The sequence below is a fragment of the Pygoscelis adeliae genome, unplaced genomic scaffold (genome assembly GCF_000699105.1).
Source record: "Pygoscelis adeliae isolate BGI_AS28 unplaced genomic scaffold, ASM69910v1 Scaffold19, whole genome shotgun sequence".
Taxonomy (NCBI): Eukaryota; Metazoa; Chordata; class Aves; order Sphenisciformes; family Spheniscidae; genus Pygoscelis; species Pygoscelis adeliae.
The window spans coordinates 1,864,194-1,883,763 of NW_008825533.1; the positions used below are offsets into that span (position 1 = coordinate 1,864,194).

At 37.7% G+C, this 19,570-nt stretch overlaps 1 protein-coding gene across 1 annotated transcript in view; it reads right to left on the reverse strand.

Moving 5' to 3' along the window:
• Positions 1 to 8,379: 8,379 nt before the first annotated feature.
• The window catches only part of EDIL3 (EGF-like repeats and discoidin I-like domains 3), a 190,868-nt gene continuing 179,677 nt past the window's right edge, over positions 8,380 to 19,570 (reverse strand). Inside the window, exons 10-11 of the mRNA XM_009331792.1 lie at positions 18,889 to 19,044; positions 8,380 to 8,529 (exon numbers count right to left, since the gene is read on the reverse strand). Coding sequence (XP_009330067.1) covers positions 8,380 to 8,529; positions 18,889 to 19,044 — 306 coding nt within the window. The remainder of the gene's footprint in view (positions 8,530 to 18,888; positions 19,045 to 19,570) is intronic.

Genomic DNA, 19,570 nt, shown 5'->3' on the forward strand with positions numbered 1-19,570 from the left:
GTACTTGCTGAAATGGGGGTTGTTTATTTTCCTTTGCACCTTCTGAAGGAAGGAGCAGAGGTGTCAGCTTGATAAAAAAAGATGAATTTTGGAGAAACACCAAGGAGAGTGCGCTGCAAGTTCAATATGGTTCATATACATTAACTGCCTTTCTATATAATATTGTTCATCTGGTCCCAGGCAGCCTTCCTAACCCAAAGCCCCTGTCCTCCTCTTTATGCTTTCCCAAATTATTTCCTCATTCTAGTCTAATCTCAATTTTCCTTTCTCTTTGGTAGTTTTTATTCTCTCCATACTCAAAGCAGGGGACTTTATCCCCCACATAGGCTGGGTCTCAATGGCAGCATTTGTGAAACAGCTCTCATCTTCAATTCATAGACCAGTGCATTTTTCAGCCTTGGGAGTATAGACCTGGTGCTGCTCATTTGTTTCCTGTATCAGTGACACAAGAACAGGCATCCTGAAATACTGTAAGAGAAAAAGGTACTGTGCAGGTGTGTATGTATCCAATCTATGTATACACTTGGGAAAGATGGGGTAGATTTACATGGGGCACACCCCTGTGATGAAAGCTACTCAATGCCAAATTGAGCGTAAAGTAGAAAGTAGCACATCATATTTCAGTTTTGGGATTTTTAAAGTTCAGGAAATATTTTATAGACCTGGATGTAGAGAACTTACTATAGACAATGCCACTAGTCCTGCTTCTCACTTCCATTTAGAAAAAGTTGTACTGGGTGTGTTTAATGACCAGTCAGCCTCACCACTGTGCCCCGTAAGATCATAAAACAGATACTCCTGAAAGATATGTTGAAACATATGGAAGACAGGGAGGTGATTAGAGACAGCCAACATGGCTTCACCAATAGCAAATCATGCCTGACTAATCTAGTGGCCTTCTATGATGGAGTAACCACATCAGTGAACAAAGGAAGAGCTACAGATATCATCCACCTGGACTTCTGTAAGGCCTTTGATACAGTCCCCCCCAACATTCTTTCCACTAAAGAAGTAATGGCTTTGGTGGATGGACCGTTAGATGGATAAGGAATTGGCTGGTTGGCCATGTCCAAAGAGTTGCAGTCAATGGCTCAATGTCCAAGTGGAAACCAGTAATGAGTGGTGTCTCTCAAGGGTCTATACCAGGACCCATTCAATATCTTCATCAATGACATAGACAGTGGGATTGAGTGCACCCTCAGCACGTTGGCAGATGGCACTAAGCTGAGTGGTGCAGTTGATATGCTTGAGGGAAGGGATGCCATCCAGAGGGACCTTGACAGGCTGGAGAATTACTCCCAAAATTATACAACATCCACAAATCCTGGAAACAGAAACAAGACATCTACCAGGTATAGTTTCTGTACAACAAATCCTAATTTCTCCAGTCTGTTCTGCAAGAAATGAAAGAAAATAGTGAGTGAAGGGGCAATATACTTAAATAATCACTGCTTTTACCCACATCAAAAAGTTCACTAGAAATGGAATTAACTCTTAGGCTCACTAATGAGTCTCCTGATGCACATTGGAATTATTTGGGCAGTTCTATAAATATTACAGGTATTGCAACAACATAGAAAGCATAATCACCCTTCTGCTTCCTCTTTGCTCTCTCTGTTCCCATACCTATTTACAGCAAAGTGGATGACACCAGCCTGTAGAAAATGCACTTATATATACATATAAAATATACACACTATATCCATATAAGCAAGGCATGGTTTAACTGCTTATTCAAAAGTTCTCCATCGGTGCCTCCTCTAACGAAGCTGTGAACCTGTTATAGTAACATAAGTCACATGTAGTAAAGGAATTTCTCCAAGTCAAAAATAGTAAAGGCAACACCATTCAAGAGAAAAATACGACTGATGTAAAAAGTGAGGAAAGACGATTTAAACAAAATATTTTTCTATACAATTCAGTGTGCATAATTCTAGACCCCAGATATGATTTATGTTTTGCCTTTAAAGTTGTGGTGGGTTGTCCCCAAACATCATCTAAGCCCCACACAGCTGCTGGGTCACTATCTTCCACCAGCAGGACAGGGTAGAGAATAGGAAGACCAAAAGTGAGAAAGCTCGTGGGTTGAGATAAAAACAGTTTCATGAGTGAAGGAAGAGGGGGGGTGGAGGGAACCCCAAAGCCACCAAGTGTTGCAAAGGCAATCAGTCATCACTTCCCACAAGTAGACTGATGCCCAGCCAGTCTCCAAGCAATGGCTACCTTCCCTTAAAGCCCCTTCCTAGCAGTGAAGAAACGTAAATCCATCCCAGCCAGGCCCAGGACTAAAGTCCATAGTGTATCAGTCTGTAGTGCCTACATCATATTGTCTGACACTTTCATAAGAACTTGCTATATCACTTTTTAAGGGGTCTTTGACTCTCCTTCAATGGATCGCATATATATTTTATGCCCTACAGTCTGTGTACTTAATTGTATTTAATGTGGTCAAGGCAATACATTTCTCTACAGCTCCTACTGACCTCTTGCAGCACCCAGAAAAACACTGTCTTTCAAGACGTTCATTTAGTCTGCTTTTGATTTTCCAGTCTGATGCAAATGTTTAGTGACCTTTCCTACCACCTTTTGACGGCTGATATCCTTCATCTAGTCATGTGGCCACCAGAAATGTGCCTGCTGACCTATCATCTGATGTGCAACCTCAGATAACCACAATGCATTAGCCTGTAAACCAGTGAGAAAGCAGCATCAGAAACATTATTGTGATGAACGGACTGTGCTCTGACCATTCTCTCCATTTGTTGTGCCCTGCCTGTATTTCACTAGGTTTTTCATGCTTCCCATGCATGCCTATATATGTGGAGACTACTCCTAAATTGATATATAGTGTATCAAAACACAACTGGTATTGTTACTAACATATACTGGTAAAATATACTTTGCTACACCCTTAGTAAGTTAAATTGTGAGACCAAGACAAGTTTCCATGTTCTTATGTTTGGAGGCATTTAAATATATATATTTACAGCTCCCCAAATGCTGATACTGATATGTATCATTGAAAGATAATTTGCAATAAAGGCAGTTATAAAGCCATGCAACAAAAACTTATACAAGTCTGCCTTTTATGTTTTATATTCTTAACCTAAAGCAGTCTTTTGCATCATTTCTCTATTAAGAAAATTACACAAATTTAAAAAAAGAAAATAAAAAGTTTGTATCAGTAAAATTATCTTCTATTTTGTCCTATTTTGTTTTATAAGGCTAAGTCATCACAGGTCACTTAGTGATCACTAAGTGAACAGATCAACCTCCCGTTATTTGAATCTAAGGTACAAAGTAAGTGCCATTGTATTCACCACAGAAGTATCAGAGACTACATATTTCATAATGATGTAGAGTGTTGATATGCATGTTAATCCCTTGAGGTCATTAGCAACAGGTATGGGAGGATGGACATTGATAAATAGTTGCTATTCTGAAAAGAATTACTCGTTATTTTCTCTCATTGTCTTCATTAGAGTTCCTGGGGATCTACGTTATGAAGAATGAGAGGAAAAATCACTTTTCATTTCTTCAGGAACAGGCCCCGTATTTTATGAAAGAGTTGAAATTTATAATTAGAAGTCAGAAAGATTCAAGATGTATATTTTCAGAAATTTATGACTGAAGCGCTAATATTCAGCCATCATTCACCAAAAGTAATCCTCTTTTTGTGTGCACCATTATATTCTAATTTTTATGACCGGTAGAGATATGTCATAAAAAAAAATTGCAATATCAATTCTGTGAGTTTTCTGTTGAAAGATGATATGCTGTTAGTTTTCAGACTGCATGTTTGGCAGACAAGGTACCTGTCGTCAGTGCATACTTGTGGATGGTTTTTATCTCCAAAAGACAATTTTTGGTGAAAGGACACAAGCTGAAATGGGTTTGAAAGAAAAGCATGTATATCTATGAGCTTATTCTGGATCAGTAAGGAGTAAACCACTGAAGCTCCATCTTTTACAGCTACACAAAGCTTTAAATTTTTTTAAAAATCTCAATGTTTAAAATCGGGAGTGAATGGCTTTTCCATGCGCTACTTTAACCCCTAGGCTTCTTCAGAAATTGAAATGATACAGTTAGTTAACTAAACTAAGAAATGTTGAGAAGTGGGCTGGACAGCAAATAAAGTGAAGATAGATGAGGGTGTCAGCAAGCACCGGCCCTGCTTTGGCATCTCTGCTGGAAGCCTCATAGCGGGTCTGCGCTGCAGCCGCTGTTTATCTCTTCGGAAATTAATTTGCCTATGCAGGAGTGGAGAAGAGAGGATAAGGATTGATAAATACCCCAAGAAATTTGACTTAGAGGAAATGAAATTGTCAGTTTACATTTCTGGTGCTCATTCAGAGAGCAGTAAGAAAGAAAAATATTTTTAGACTCACTCAAACCTTTGCTTTTTTATCGGAAAGAACAAAGGGAACATATTGAAGGGATCACAGCACCACAGTTGATTTTGCCAGAAACAAACTTACCTACCACAAAGACCCCGCGAATGAATCCAGGAAAATGCCACATCATATCTCTGCTCTGCATTTGCTGCCAGTGAGGCTGAGATAAGTTGCATCTCCTTCGAGGTATTGCAATATAAGTGCTTCAAAAATGACATCATTTTTCAAAAGTTTTATTGTTAAGTTTGAAGACTAGACAAGGTCATACTGGTTTTACATCATTCTACATGATTTAAGTATATACAAAACCATTTGAATATTACACAGCTTGAAAGGTTGCAAAGGTCATTGTATCCGAGATAATTCTGTACTTACTGACACATCAGAAGCCAGCACTGAATATTATAGTTCATATTTGTTGTATAGCAAAGATACACTCATTTAGTATCCTTAGTCTTCAAAACTGACACTAATTTGTATGCAGCCATTCCAAAAGAGAAAGTCAACCTCAAAACGAGAGCCAGTTAACGTGATAAGCCCTTAACAGAACACAGATAAAACGGAGCCTTGTGCCGGTGCTTTATTTCCCAGGCTATAAACGTAGCACATTACAGAGCTACAGAAAGGTGAAGTCTGCCTACAAATACTTAATTGGTTCAGGGTGAAATTTAATTAGGAGAACATTTTCAGTCTTGTTCAGTGCCATTGTTACAATTAATACAGAAGTCAAGGATCATTTCAGAGTGTTTCTCCATCCCCTCTTAAAGGGACATATCCTGCACTTATTTCTAGTTTTGGGATGCCAGTTGCTTTCTCTGGCAGAGTACAGTCATGTTAATTTATAACTTGTCCCTTATGTCAATGGTGCTCACCAAGACAAGAAAATAAAATTAAAAGGAAAAATTTTAATTCTAGACCACAATCTGATTCTCATCTGTTTTGTTAAATCTGAAGTATTCCACAGAAATCAAGAGTTATTTCAGACTTACACTGCTGACACTGGGAGCAGAATTTGGTACTACGGCTGCACAATGCCATTTAAAGAAAGCTTCTTGGTAGCTAAGGAACAATTGCATTAGAAAAAACCCCAGTATGTTGGCTGAAATTGTAAGGGCATCACATATATGATTCTTTTATAAATTACCAGAGAGTGTTATCACAATGGATATGGAGCTTTCTCTGCAGGTTGTGAAGACTGCTGGCACATGAAAGCTGACACAGGACATAAGGATGAAAATACTCGACTCTAAATTAATACAAAATAAAGTTACTGCGTTAGGTATCATGACAACGTTATTTTTATATGCAGATGAATGGATAACAATTAAATTACTAAACCAAGAAAGATTAATTCAAAACCAAAATTGAAGTTGCAAAAGATTAATTACATGAAAAAAAAACACTTAAGAACACAGAATAAATATTTCAAAAGAACATTAAAACAAGTTGGTAAACCAGGGAACCTAATTTTCAGAAATGGCCTTCCATTTTTTGGGTACAGTCGACTAGTGAAATAGCTACATGCTATTCTTCATATCTGTAATTAAATTCAGGGTCAATTACTCTCCCACAACAGGAAAATGTTTTTGGACCTCTTTAAATATTGTGTGTGCCCTAAAGAGATAAATATTACTTCTGTGGTGGGTTTTTTTTTTTTTTGGTAGAGCCTAAAGTGCAAAACATGGGCAATAGGTAATTTAGAAATACATTTGTTCTCCATTATTGAGAAATATTTTGCTCTTCAGAAGTACCATCATGATTGACTTTCTCTTTAAAATCGCTCACTATGCTTGAAGACCACTCCATATATACATCATTAAGGAATGCTGTTAACACAGTTACAGACAAGACAGTAACAGTCTAGTGGCTTTTGTTATGCGGCACAAAGTAAAAAATAAAGAACAAACTTAGCAGTGTTGCACAGGACCTCAACATTTCTTACACATACTTTTACCTTTACAAGACTCTTCTTTAGAAGTCTTTAAATGTCTAAGCCTTATAAAATAAATACTTGTATAAATACAGTTTAAGGATTAAGTCATTTTATAGAGGCAGGGTGTTCTGTTTGTTAAAATGTGACAGTTTAAGTGACACTATCAGAAAACCGCCACCAATATATCCCCAATTCTTGTATGTAAAATTCCTGGCTGCTATTCTAGAGTCTTTCACAGTTCAATGGATAATATATTTTGTCTGTGGTGGAGAATGTGTGATTAAATGCAGGTTTTTGAAATCCAAACCATTTTGTTTCCAAAGTAAACTTTGCCCTTTGCAGACTGTGGGCCAGCTAGCTGTTTGCCTGGGAAGCAGTGCCCAGATTCATACTTCAGCGTTTCAGTGAGAATGTAATAGTGACAAAAAATAAGTTCAGTGACATTTGCTAAAGCATGCAGCTCTCTCTATATATCTCTGTCTCTCTCCACATCAGCATGTTATGAAATTAAAAGGGTGGCAGTAATCCCAAATGCTGTTATTCCAGGTAACAGATAAACGGTCCCCTCTCTCCTTGTCCCAGGATTTTTTTAGACTTTGGTACTACACTAACATAGTCGTAGAGCACCTTATTCCAAAGAAACTTGGAGTGCTTTACAAAGGTTGGTATCCTTATCTCCGTCATCAGGGGAAACTGAGGCACGGGGGAGAATGTCCCCCCTACTGACCCACTTTTCCTCCTAAAACCTACTTTTTAAGCTGGGGTCCTCGCTGGCTATATCATCTTGTTAAAACAACGTAGTGTGTATGAAGCATTTCTGTAGATGAGGCATGATAAAAATCAGTCTCCTCGTGGCTCACTGGCATGTGTCTGAAAAGACATAGTTGGGAGTGGAGGGTCCCAAGGGCCCAGCTTTGATGAACTCCTGCAACACCTCTTGCCTTCATGCTTGGGAGGAAGGCTGTCACTGCCACCATAAGAAGAGCCTACAGAGAGGGTTTCCTGGCAGTAAGGGACTCATTCCTCCTGTGTGTCTTTTAGCACCTGATTCCTTCCCCACATTTACCTCCTCACAGAAATTAAGGAGGTTTCTGAAAGAAGTAATTGGGCAGGCAGCTCCATCTAGGGTTCTGTGCTCACCCCTGGGCAAGTCATGAAATGGGCTCAGGACTTCTGATGCGCCGTGTGCCTTTACCTACGTGGATACTTAAGATGAGATACCACAAGTACCCTGGCGTCTCATCTCAGCCTCCTTGAAAAAGCACATCTCAAGCAGAAGTAATAAACTTTGGCAAATTCATTAACTTCATAATATACTGATAGCAGATTTTGTTCCATACGCAAACAGGTCACCTCTTTCAAGGAAAATAACATTAGTGGTGATACTAAACAGAAAAGATGGAGGTCATGTCTATAGCATGCAAAAGAGAGAAGGAAAATTGGGTTAGTTAGGAAAACCCTTTAGGTGCATGGACTCTGCTGTTCAGATGAAAGTGATGAAAGGTAGCTTGTAATATCACAGGTACCGTGTTTTACAGTACCACAGAGTATCTTCCAAAATATATGTCATAAATACTGACAGTGTTTGATAGGCACAATTACTATAATGCAGTCATCCCCAAGTAAACTTATTGCTAAAAGCTGCAGTATCACTTTTTGCAAGTAAGATGACAGTATGATTTATGGAGAACTTGTCAGCCCAATGTTTCTAAAGCTGCAAATGAGCGTTGTCATGCTATTTCTCTTCCCTTGTAAAAAGGATGCTGCTGTTTTTCCCTAACACGTTTCAACTAGTGTGAACAACTCAAAAGAAAACTAGAAAGATAATTCCACAGCAGAAGGGACAACACTGACAGATTTCAAGGACAAAATTGGACTGGATCATTTAAAGGGCAGGCTTAGACCTCCTTGCGAAAGACAGTTAGCGGCCTACCATAAAATGAGCACTTGTTCATGAAAAACCCACTCAGCATCCTACAGGCTTTGCACAGTTTCTTCTACGGAGGGACTTTTAGCTACACTGAGAGCTGCGATGCCTAACGGAGATCTGCCTCAGTCCTCCGCTGCACAGCCCAGCAGCTCCGACCGCAGGGTGATCCTGCCGTACCATGACCATGGGAGGATGCGGACGTGCCGGGCGTAGATTGGAGGGTCGATGACGTTCTTACGGTGCGTGTCATTGTCAAAATTTCCCTGGAACACCTGAAGGGCAAGTAATGAGAAAATTTAAGCCTACATGGCTTCAGGAACAGCTGTGGTACATTCATGATATCTCTCGGCACCTCCCTGATCTCCATGCTGAATTTTGATCATCTGGGCACCCAACTGATGCTGCAAAGAGCACCTGCCTTTGCTAAGATCTGGAGATTTCATTGCATGCCAGGGACCTCAGACCTGGGTATAAGCGTGGCATGCTCAGCCCCGGTGCAGATTTAGCCTTCAATTCAAAGCTTAATCTGCTGTTCTGCCAACACCCAGGGCCCCACTCTAAAAGTTATATAAAAATCATTAACATTTAAATAATTAAAATGTCTTTTTACTGGCATTTGTATCATGTCAATTTAATCCCAGGAGATCCTGTTATTGTTTCCAACAAAATAACATTAATAATTAAAGTTAAGAATTTTTCATGTATCACTTATGAATACAGCTTGGATGCAACTATATAAACCCCTGTAAAGTTAGTGATTATCAAGGATACTATCTTCTTCTGTCAAACAAAAGTCCCCATCCCTGGAAACGTTCAAGGTCAGGCTGGACTGGGCTCTGAGCAACCTGATCTAGTTGAAGATGTCCCTGCCCACAGCAGGGGGGTTGGACTAGATGACCTTTGGAGGTCCCTTCCAACCCAAACTATTCTATGATTCTATGAATTAAGGGCATCAGTTTGTGATCAAATTAAAAAATCCCAGCATGGTACAGTGCATGTTACAATGTTAATTCCATTGGTATGGGTTAACCAATACATAAGTGAGTTCCCAAACTTCTGTCTGTGTTAAAACAATGATGTTTTTTTTCCCTGGCAGCCACTATTTAAATTCAAAGGCCACGGCACCACTTTTTGGCAAAATGATCAGATTATTTTCTTGGGATATTTTCAGTTTATATGGGAAATGTTCATTCTCTTCAAATGTCAGCCAATTCTCTTCTCATTTGTAAAAACCATATTTGATGGCTTTTTGACTTGAAATGAATAAGTTTCGTTTGCATCATGCAGAGAAGGACCTCCTGATGAAGGGCTTATATGACTGAATTAGTGCAGAATGACTAGTTTCCTACAAGCTCTTAGGAAAAATGTCAGAGGTTGAATTCAGAAGAGGCTGATCTACTATTTTAGCCCTTAAGCAGTTTCTTTCGTGACATGTTTACAGAGCACTTTATGAAAATCTTCACTTTTTTGTCTCTACGCTGCACATTTTCTTTGAATTTCAAAAACTTGTCTCAAGTGCTATCAATTTGGCATCTCGAACAAAACATGTATCCTCCTCAAGTGATGCTCTTTCACAAGTGATAAATTTCCATTCTCGTCTGGCACCTCACTAACACAGAGATGGAAGCATTAAAGCACCTAGGAGTTAAGATAGATGAATAAAATTGCAGACAGACTGACCACAGAAACAACAGTGCTGTGAGTCTAAGGAAAAAGTGTATTTACCACAGGAAAAATTGTTTGTTGCCCAAGTACAGTGTTGGTTACATAAATGAGCTGGAGCTTGGTCTAACAGGATTGCGTCTGAATTTGAGTTTCATTTGTGGCAATATAGCATACAATAAAAGGCAGTAAGCTTATTACTAAAGTTACAGAGTGGCACCCCCCAATGTACAATATGCAGCTAGGAAAACTTAAAAGTAATTGTTTTTTCATTTGATTTCTCGCGCATCCTTGCAATGTATCTGTTGATATTTTTTATCAAGCCAGATGATAAGCAATGCAAAACTGAAGACAATTCTTGCCGCAGAGCTACTGGAAAATTCTTTTATGCTCTATTTTATTTTCCCTACGGAAGATGTATTTCAGAGATAACATTTAAATGAAGGCTTAGAACAAAAAACATTGTTGTTTACCAGAAGAATCCATCTACAGCCCCAGTATTCATATCCGCATATAGCTATGCAAAATAAATAAAAGTATGTGATACAAACCAAGCAACAAAGACAGCTGAAGAAGGTAGGACTATGTCATTTACTTAGAGCAGGAAAACAAGAATTAAATTTTATTTCTAACTCATACATGATTTCATTAGCACTTGAAGTCAAACTCCTCTGTTTCAGAGGTTAATTTATGCAAATCTGAAATCCACCTTCCCTCAAAATTCAAGATCTGCTTTCAAGAAATTAACTAAATGTGCTAGATCAGAAAAAGGATTTTAGGGAAATAAATTTATCAGAAGTGAGGGAAACTTTGTCAGCATCCACAAATGTGACCTGCATGAAATATAATATTCTAAGAGCATATTTACTGGATTTTTTTGCTGTGGACCCATGGTAAATTTATTAGGAAAAAATATACTCTTTGTCACTCTTAATTTTACTTCAGCCTAAGTTCACTAATGGAGTCAAGAAACTTGGAAAAAGCAGGGAGGACAAAGGGCAAAAACTGTACATCTGACATCGGTAGAAAAAAGCTATTTCTGTAGCCAAATGTAATTTTTCTTTAATTACCTGTTGCTTTATGCCCAAACAGTCAATACTAAATGAACCACCTAAGCAATTAAAAGCTCTTGAAGAGCTGGTTCACTCCTCACATTTCTTTCTGAGAAGTTTGTTTCAGTACACAACACCTCTGAAGACTGTAACAATTTATTAGCACTCAAGAAGCTGATGTTGGAGTTATAATACATAGCTCTAAGTAATTTTTTAGATGAAAAAAAATGCCCAATGACAATAATACCCAAGCTGATTAGTGGTCAAGGAATAAAGAGCAGAGTGTAAGTTATTAATGTGTCAGTGCATAAAGCCAGCGCGTATCTTCATTTTGAGTTCTGGGTGGTTGCAGATCTGGTCGTGCCTTGTCTCAAACAGCAACTATTGAACGTCCTTTTGCAAATTATTAAATGGACTAAGTCTTTTCAGCCTGAAAGGAGATATGATAGATGTCTATAAAATCATAAGTGGCATGGAGAAAACAGTGGGCAGTATTGCACTATCCCCTTACCAGAGCCACGAGGGGACAAGGAATGATAGCAGGTTTGTCCTCAGCCACCTAAAGGTCACAGTCCCCCAAACGACACACAACTAAACTGTGGCACCATTTCCACAACCTTTAACTACTGTTAAAGATCAGATAAACTGTTAGGGGCAAAATCAACAGGGACTATTAAAAATACAGACAGAAGAAAGCTGGAGGCTGGAAAGGTACACTAGGAAGAATAACAGCCCTATGTTTTTTATTTCTTTATAAAGCATCTGTAGCATCTGCTACAGGGTGCTCCCTCCCTTGGACAGAGCTTCAGCCTCACCCAGCCCAGTGGCTCCCACTTTACAAAGTGCCTGTGTTGGTAAAAGTGGATAAAAGTGGATAAAAAAAAGTGGATAAAAAAGTTGGTAAACGTTGGTAAAAATGCTCCTGAATTTTAACAATTCTGTTGTAGAATGTTAAACATTTTACAGTGGATATATCTATTTATGTCAGTCTGCATATTTAAAAGGTGTAACTTGCTAAAACATTTACTCAGCAGCTTCAGCAAGTTTACACATACACACCCCACACACATATGTGTAGCTCCTCTGTAGCTCAGTAGCTACAGAGTGTAGCTCCTCTTACAGCTGCTATTAAAATAAAAAAGTAGAAAATGCATGCTGTTGTACTTTCAAGCATGATAACTTATTTTATGGTCAGTTCATGCAAAAGAGAAAGAAAACCTGGAAAATATGTACTGTTATTCTCTGCAAAAAAAGATTTCTGAAATACAAACAAGTCTTGTTTATAATTGTGTCCAACAAGCAATATAGATGTCTCGCCTTCAAACATTCATTAAGATTTTTCAATAGAACTAGGATGAAAACTCTCTCCACAGAGAATCTTTCTGGGTCTCATGTCTTGCAGAAACGTAAATTGTGTGAAAAGTCTGTATCGGCCATAGCATTTTTGGTTCCTGCTATCTATGATAATGGCTGACAGTTGAGACTTTAATGTTTAAGCCTCAGACTTGTCACTTGTCAGTGAAGACATTATGCTGTCTGCTGTACCTTAACCATATTTTTTATTCTGAGCAGACTATTTTAAACATGTTATTTCATGGAGCAGTTAATCCTACTCATATTATAGGCAGATTATTTTAAAAGAATAGCTAGACCTAGCTTCTGTTTGGAGTTTGCTTCAATGCAGAACATGGTGTTTGGACAAATAAAGGGGGTGCTGATCGTTTAAAATCTAAAAAAAAAGCTGCATGAAAAGTAATTTTTCACAACCATATTCCTTTATTTTTGAAACATTTCATTTCTTTCTTACTATTCACTGAAGAAGACTTGCTTAAGCAAGAGAGGGATTAGCGGATTTGAAGAGGCCATTTACTTGAAGTTTTTTGTTCTTGGTGGAGTAACTCTTTTTGCCATTAAGAGTTACAAGTGAACAACACCAGGTAAAAGATGGTGAAAAATGTCTTGACTTCTCACCAGAAATAGAGCTGCTGTTTATAGGCGTACTCCATCCCGTGGAAGATGCTTTCCACTATAAAAGACCGGGCAGGGTTTTTTTTAATATACATATGTAAACGCATATGTATGTGTGTGTGTGTGTGTGTACACATGTGGTTTTACAGTGATTAAGAGGAGAAAAAAGACATTCTTTCTTTTCAGTTGCTGTACATAAAATCTCTGTGGTGGGTGTAAATTTTCCACTCCTGATCTTAGCCATCCTCTTCTTCTTCACCGAGCACTTTTCTCAGGACTGGCTGAAGAGTCAGGAGTTGGTTGGCATGCAAGGGATTGCTATGCAAAAGGGTCCAGTGCCAGGAGAAGGACTGTTTTTTCCCTCTCCATGAGACATGAATAAAAATATGTATTACATGACCTTTATTATTTCTTCAAGTTCAGAATAGGTATCAGGCAGATAAAACTTTTAAACTTGCAAAATATACTATCACATTCTTGTTATTTTTTTCCATTTGATCTATCTACTGATGCTACTAAAATGGGAATTTACTCCACTGTACATAGTTTATAAGTGCTTTATGATAGAAGATTCAAAGCCAAGCAAAGAGAGAAATATTCTGAAGACCAATCTCCCTCCAGAAATGTTTGTAGAAACTGTTAACATGAGCATGTTGTCTTCCTTCAGCTCTTAGTGTGGTATGAGGGAGAGAGATATGTGTGCTGGAGGCACAACCTAGAATGGGTATAGCTAGATCTTCATCCGATACAAATCATGTTAACTCAGCTGAAAATAATAGAAGGCACTCATAATTTAAACCAGTGCAGAAAAAAAAAAATATTACTGTTAGATTAGAATTATTATTTGAAATAATAGTATTTAACAATAATAATAACAATAATAACAATAACAATAATAATAATACAAATTTTCTTTAACTGTGCCAGGTATGCAAATTATATGTAGGAATTGAATCTATCAGTGTAAACTAGGTGTTATAATAATTAAACATCGTACGAAAAACCATTAGCAAATCTAGCAGAAAGATTTTTAACCTGACATGATCTAACTTTTCATTTATAAGTAGGTTCCTGTCTTCTGTTGCTATGGCAATTAACTGGACATGCAAAGCATATAACTTATAACTAGTTCATCATTTTGATGCACAAATCCAGTGGCCATTTGCATACTGGACATTGTCTACCTCCAGTTAATTGCCCTGCTGATGGCTAATAATGACTGACAGTGCTGCAGACTGCTAGACTCCTTTAGGCTACTTTCAAATGTTCTCATCTTATTTTAAAAAACAGCCTCTAAAATGCCATTTGACATTGCAGCTGGCCTTGAGTTATCTACAGCAGGCTGTGCAATTTATAAATCACATGTGGAATGTGATTAAAAAAAAAAAAAAAGGTCAAATTTGGTTTGGATGTCCTTAGCTTTGGAGGCATAGTGAGCTACTGACCTCTAGTTGAGAAAAACAAGATAGCTATTAGCTCTGGCCCTTTTTCTAAAATATATTTTCTTCCTACTTGCCAGCCTGCAATGTAATTTATTTTGCTTCTTGAAGACAACAGGAAAAGCTTTCATATTTTCCAGGCAACTCATTCAAACTATTTAAAAAGAATGAGAAAGTCTTCATTTTTTAAAGACTTTTTTTTTTTTTCCTCCTAGTACCTTTTCATCTGCACTCATAGAAGTTCAGCACGGATGTGAACTCAAATGACTGGCTGTTAAAATAGCAGAAGCCAAACAGGAGCTGCAGGAGCCACTGTTCTTGGAACAGCTTTTCCATTTGAAATGGTGCGGAGAAGAAAACTGAACACCATATTTCCTTCTGTTTGAAACAGCTAATTTGTGGCAAATTGATCAGAGATACAGATTGCACATAGTGCACTTGTGAATACAAGATACCAATATTTTTTCCTTTGTAAAATAACTTCACAAATGACGAAGAGGCAGAAGTGAATAGCTTCAGGAATTCACTGATACATTAGGACTCATTCTGTAAACTGCTGAACAGTGAGGTGTTCAGCACCAGACAGGATTAAGCTCTCAGCTTTTAATTCAATGTGTTTTAAAGTCACAATATTCATCTGCAAATTGTTATTACCAGCCTACCAATATCTCCATAATTTCTGTGTCTGAGACATTCTTTTTATCTTTGCTTTTCCAGAATGTAAAATGACATGTTTTGTTAGGATTTTAAAAGTAGTTATTTTTCTTTTATCCTGCCTTCCTTTCCCTGAAAGTTTTTGGAACCATCTTTCTCCTAAATTATTGCATGATTGTACGAGGATCACAGGATGAGTACAGGATGAGTAAATCACCTGCAGAGGAAATAAGAGTTCTATATATTCTATCCTTCATGGAAGAAATCAAGAAGTTCAGTTAATAAATAGAATGAATGAGGGTAAATTATGAATAATTTATGCTTGCTACTGTTGACAGTTGCCACTATCTATCTTTTAGCTCCCTTCTGTATCTCCAGGGGACAGAAGAAACATTTCATGAAAGTTTCACTTTGCTGTGAAAATACGGTTTCTTCTACAGTGTTCTTGCATTTTGGGCCACATATTGTATCTTAACTTAAGCTAAGGAAATTGTTGTGGATCCTGTGCAAAGATGTTACTATCAGACAGGACCAATGATGCTATTTCTCTTCTGCTTCCCATGGATGAGGCACAGCATTGCTTTTTCTTTGGCTGCTTTTATTTTTCATTTATATTTTTGTTCCACTGCACACAGGCCATAGTGTGGCCAGTATTTCTCGTGCTATACACATCCAGTGGGCAAATCCCATCAGAGCACACTGCATCGACACACACCTAGCTGGAGCGGTGATGAAGGGTTTGGTGTCAAACTGGAAGGTTTTACTGGGTGGCGCTCCACGCCTTTGGCCGAATACAATTTATGTATCCTCAGTGACGAAACGGATGATGGAAATAGATTTGCTTGTTGAAAGTGCAGATGTGGCCAAGCTTTTCCCAGTTTGAAAAGCGGGATCAAAATTCAGAGTGGTCTTGACAAATTGGAGAAATGTGCAGAAGATCAATGGTGCAAGTTAATAATGATGAGTAGCAAGCCAAACCTTAGGAAGTCATAACCAATGTCACGGGTACAATACGGAGAATGATGGAGCAGAGAGTAGTTCTGTGCTAAAGATTGCAACACTACCACAAGCTTGGGAAACCACACTTCAAGGAGAGCTGGTCCAAGCAGAATGATCTGAGGTTGAGAAAAAAAACCCTTTGAGGAAAGACTGAAGGAACGAAGATTATTTTTTCCCCAAGAAGAAATTGAGAAGAAATAAGTTAACATGATTCAACCAAAACAAAATGTATGAAAAGAGGAAGATAAAATCAGGTCTTTGTGTCCTCTGAGGACAGGGCGGATGTACTGCAGGGAGGGGGATAAACAACATTTCCACCGTTAAGGATATTTAAACACTGGAATAGGCTGCTTATATAGTAGAATTTTAATTACTGTCTGTTTCTACAAACATATTGAATAATAATCTGATGGAGAATGGTGCAGGATATGAGCATTGTATGAGGTGAAGGACAGGTGAACAAATTAAGCCTTAGGTCTAACAATGAACTGTTTGCACCTACTCCTAGGGTGGCAGGAAGGCACTTGGGGGTTGTTGAATCCCATTTTCTGCCGAGAAGACCTCAGAGGGGGTGGGAGGAGAGGAGCATAGTCTCTTCATAGGTCAAGAGGTCTATGTTTAGGCGCTGTCTCAAGATCCTTTCCGGTCCTACCTCCTATAAAGTTTTGCCAAGTTCATTGACTGACAGCTAGCATTTCTGGAATATCAGACTCTGCCATCAGACTTTTGACTTTTCCATACTTCTGTTGTATGGAAAAATTAAAAATAGTAAAGATATTTTGGATTAATGTTTGTGTATCAAAGACTGAGTTCTAAACTTGTATCAAGTGATCTTGTTTATTTTGTACAAATTTAAATTCAGAAGTTATAATTTCGAATTTCCAGTTAAGTGTATTTGATCTCACTCTGCTTTTAATTGTTCTTGATTTGTTAAAGAATCATAGTAAGATGCATCTATTTTATTCTTAGGGACGTTAATTAATACGGGATGTGAGATGTTCTAATAAGAGAATGATTAAGAGCTTTCCATTGTTCCTAACGGACTATGCATATAACAATTAACAATCCAGCCAATGATGAAAGCAAAAAGAATTTAATTGCCTTGCCAAATGTTATAAACACGTGTAGACTGGAACAGTGCTGTTAAGTGAGAGTGCATTTTCTTTTAGATTTGCTTGTGACTGTTACTGTGTTTCCCACCAGCGACTTGAACGCATGTTCATTCCCTTTTTCAGTAAAATGAATGCAACTGTTCGCTAATAGAAGGTTGACGTGGAGAAGACATTTCTTTTCCAGTAGATCTTTTGCTTCTGTTTTTAAATGCCAGGGGTTTAAAGTGTACAACGTACTGAAGTGACTATCTGTCATTTATATTGAATGCATTTATGGTATATCTACGAAAGGTGAGTTGTTTGTTTCCAGTTTTTAACTGACAACCAATTACACTAGACACATCCATAATCACTGGTGTCAGGACCTTCTCCGTTGGATGGCTAAAACAACTGATTTTGTTTTCCCTATCTAAAATCCTTTAGAATTTGATGGGGAAAAATCTCAGTGCAGGATAAAACCACAGTGAACTGCCATTTGGCTTTTAAGAATGGGACTTTACGGTGTGATCTTTGGATAATAATCTTACAAATATAACGTCTATGCAGACACACACATACAGTTGTGTACATAATTTAATAAGTAATTTAGGACACCTGCCTCTAATAAATGGGTGTACATTTGATCAATCATTTGCAATCAGTGAAATTTAAGAGATGCAGTTGTCTAACTCCTCAGTAGATCTACCTGTACTCATACAACGCATATCAATGTATATCAAAAGCTTTCTCATTACTTCAAAAAAATGAATTTAATTGACCTATATGAAGGATATAATTTTTTTACTGAAGAATTTTTTTTTATTCTAAGAAAAATAAGTACAAGTGGGAATATTTATCACCCTGAATACAGATGTTAAAACCACCAAATTTGAGACATGCATTATCAGATATATCAGCCATCTGGTATTTTTATTAATGTAATTTTTGTTTCAATCAGACATAATCCCACTAAGATATTTAATAAATAATTCACATTTTGTCAGCTTGCTTAATGTTTCCCTTAAGCAATGCATATGCTGTAATCTCTTTCTTAATAGATGATATTATAAATTCAGGTATTTGCAGTATAAAAGTGTTATATAGTTTAAAGGAAAGGTATAATGAATAATATCCTAAATAACAAGAGAAAAGGTAAATGCTTCCAGGTAAATCAATCAACAAACCTATACTTTCTCTATGCCTCTCATTAAACATTTGCAAAGGAAGTAATGAAACTTTTTATGTTTTTTATTCATTTAATAGTGTAATAAAAAATAATCTTTCCACTGGGTATTTGAAACCCCAGTGATTAATTTCCAGAAAAAAAAAATCAATCCAAAATGGCTAGGTAATGAGGTACGCTAAAGTTGTACTTTACAGAAAATTACAGAAAATAGTGCATACTTATCAAAATATGCACTGAGACACTGTTTTTGAATATACAAATAAACCACTATTTATATACCTTCTCCTCTAAAGGAAGAAATAATTCCAATAAATGGTGAACTGTAAAGTTTTATGTCTCATATTTAATAGCATTAAATCAGGTGCATTGCACTGATAGGTGTGATACTACTGCACTGTGAATGTCATTGTATTATATGACTCCTTTTTATTCACCTTGAATTTTATCTGTGGGATCCTATGCATATGGAACCCCATAAAGCTGGCAGCATGCAATAATCTACAGGCTTCCAGCACTGTAGTTACTACAGACGTACTCCTCTGTAAATGCGACCGAAATACCAATTTTCTCTTTGCTTTACCTTATCCTTCTTTTGTTTTTCATCTTGGTATATGATCCAGTGCTCCCCATCATTACTGTAAGCAAGCTTGTAAGACCCCACAAATTGGACGTGACCAAAATCTTTAGCTCCTTGGGTAATTATGCCAGTGATTTTTGTAGGGACAAGCAGGTCAACCTAAACAAAACAAAACAGAAATAAAACAAAACACAGGAGAACGTAATCAGAACAGTTTCTGTTTGCAGTCTGACTTTACACCACACCAAAGCAAAATGGTGCAGCATATCACACATAGTTCGCAGGCAGTTCTTGGAGAGAGGACCCAGTCCAAGAGGCGGCTTCGCACTTCTTTGCAACCGTGCCCACCGCATGCTGACGGCATAGACAGCAACTTTCCTTCTCCAAGCTCCAAGTCAATTTACTTTTGTTTTCTGTTCGTTACTTATTGTTTATACCAACTAATGGCACAACAGGACTCACCTCGTACCACTTTCCATTGTGCTAGGTCCCATACACAGTCCCAACAAAACAGCAGTCTCCACTGCAAATAATTTGTAGCCAAAAAAATGTTCCCATGTGCTCCTAATAATCAGAATACAATACGCCAGAGATTGATTCCCCAAGTGCCTTTCCATTTCCTTTGCAGTAACAGAGTCTGTGCTTTACTAAGTCTTTTAAAACATTTGCTATCACACTTCTTTTC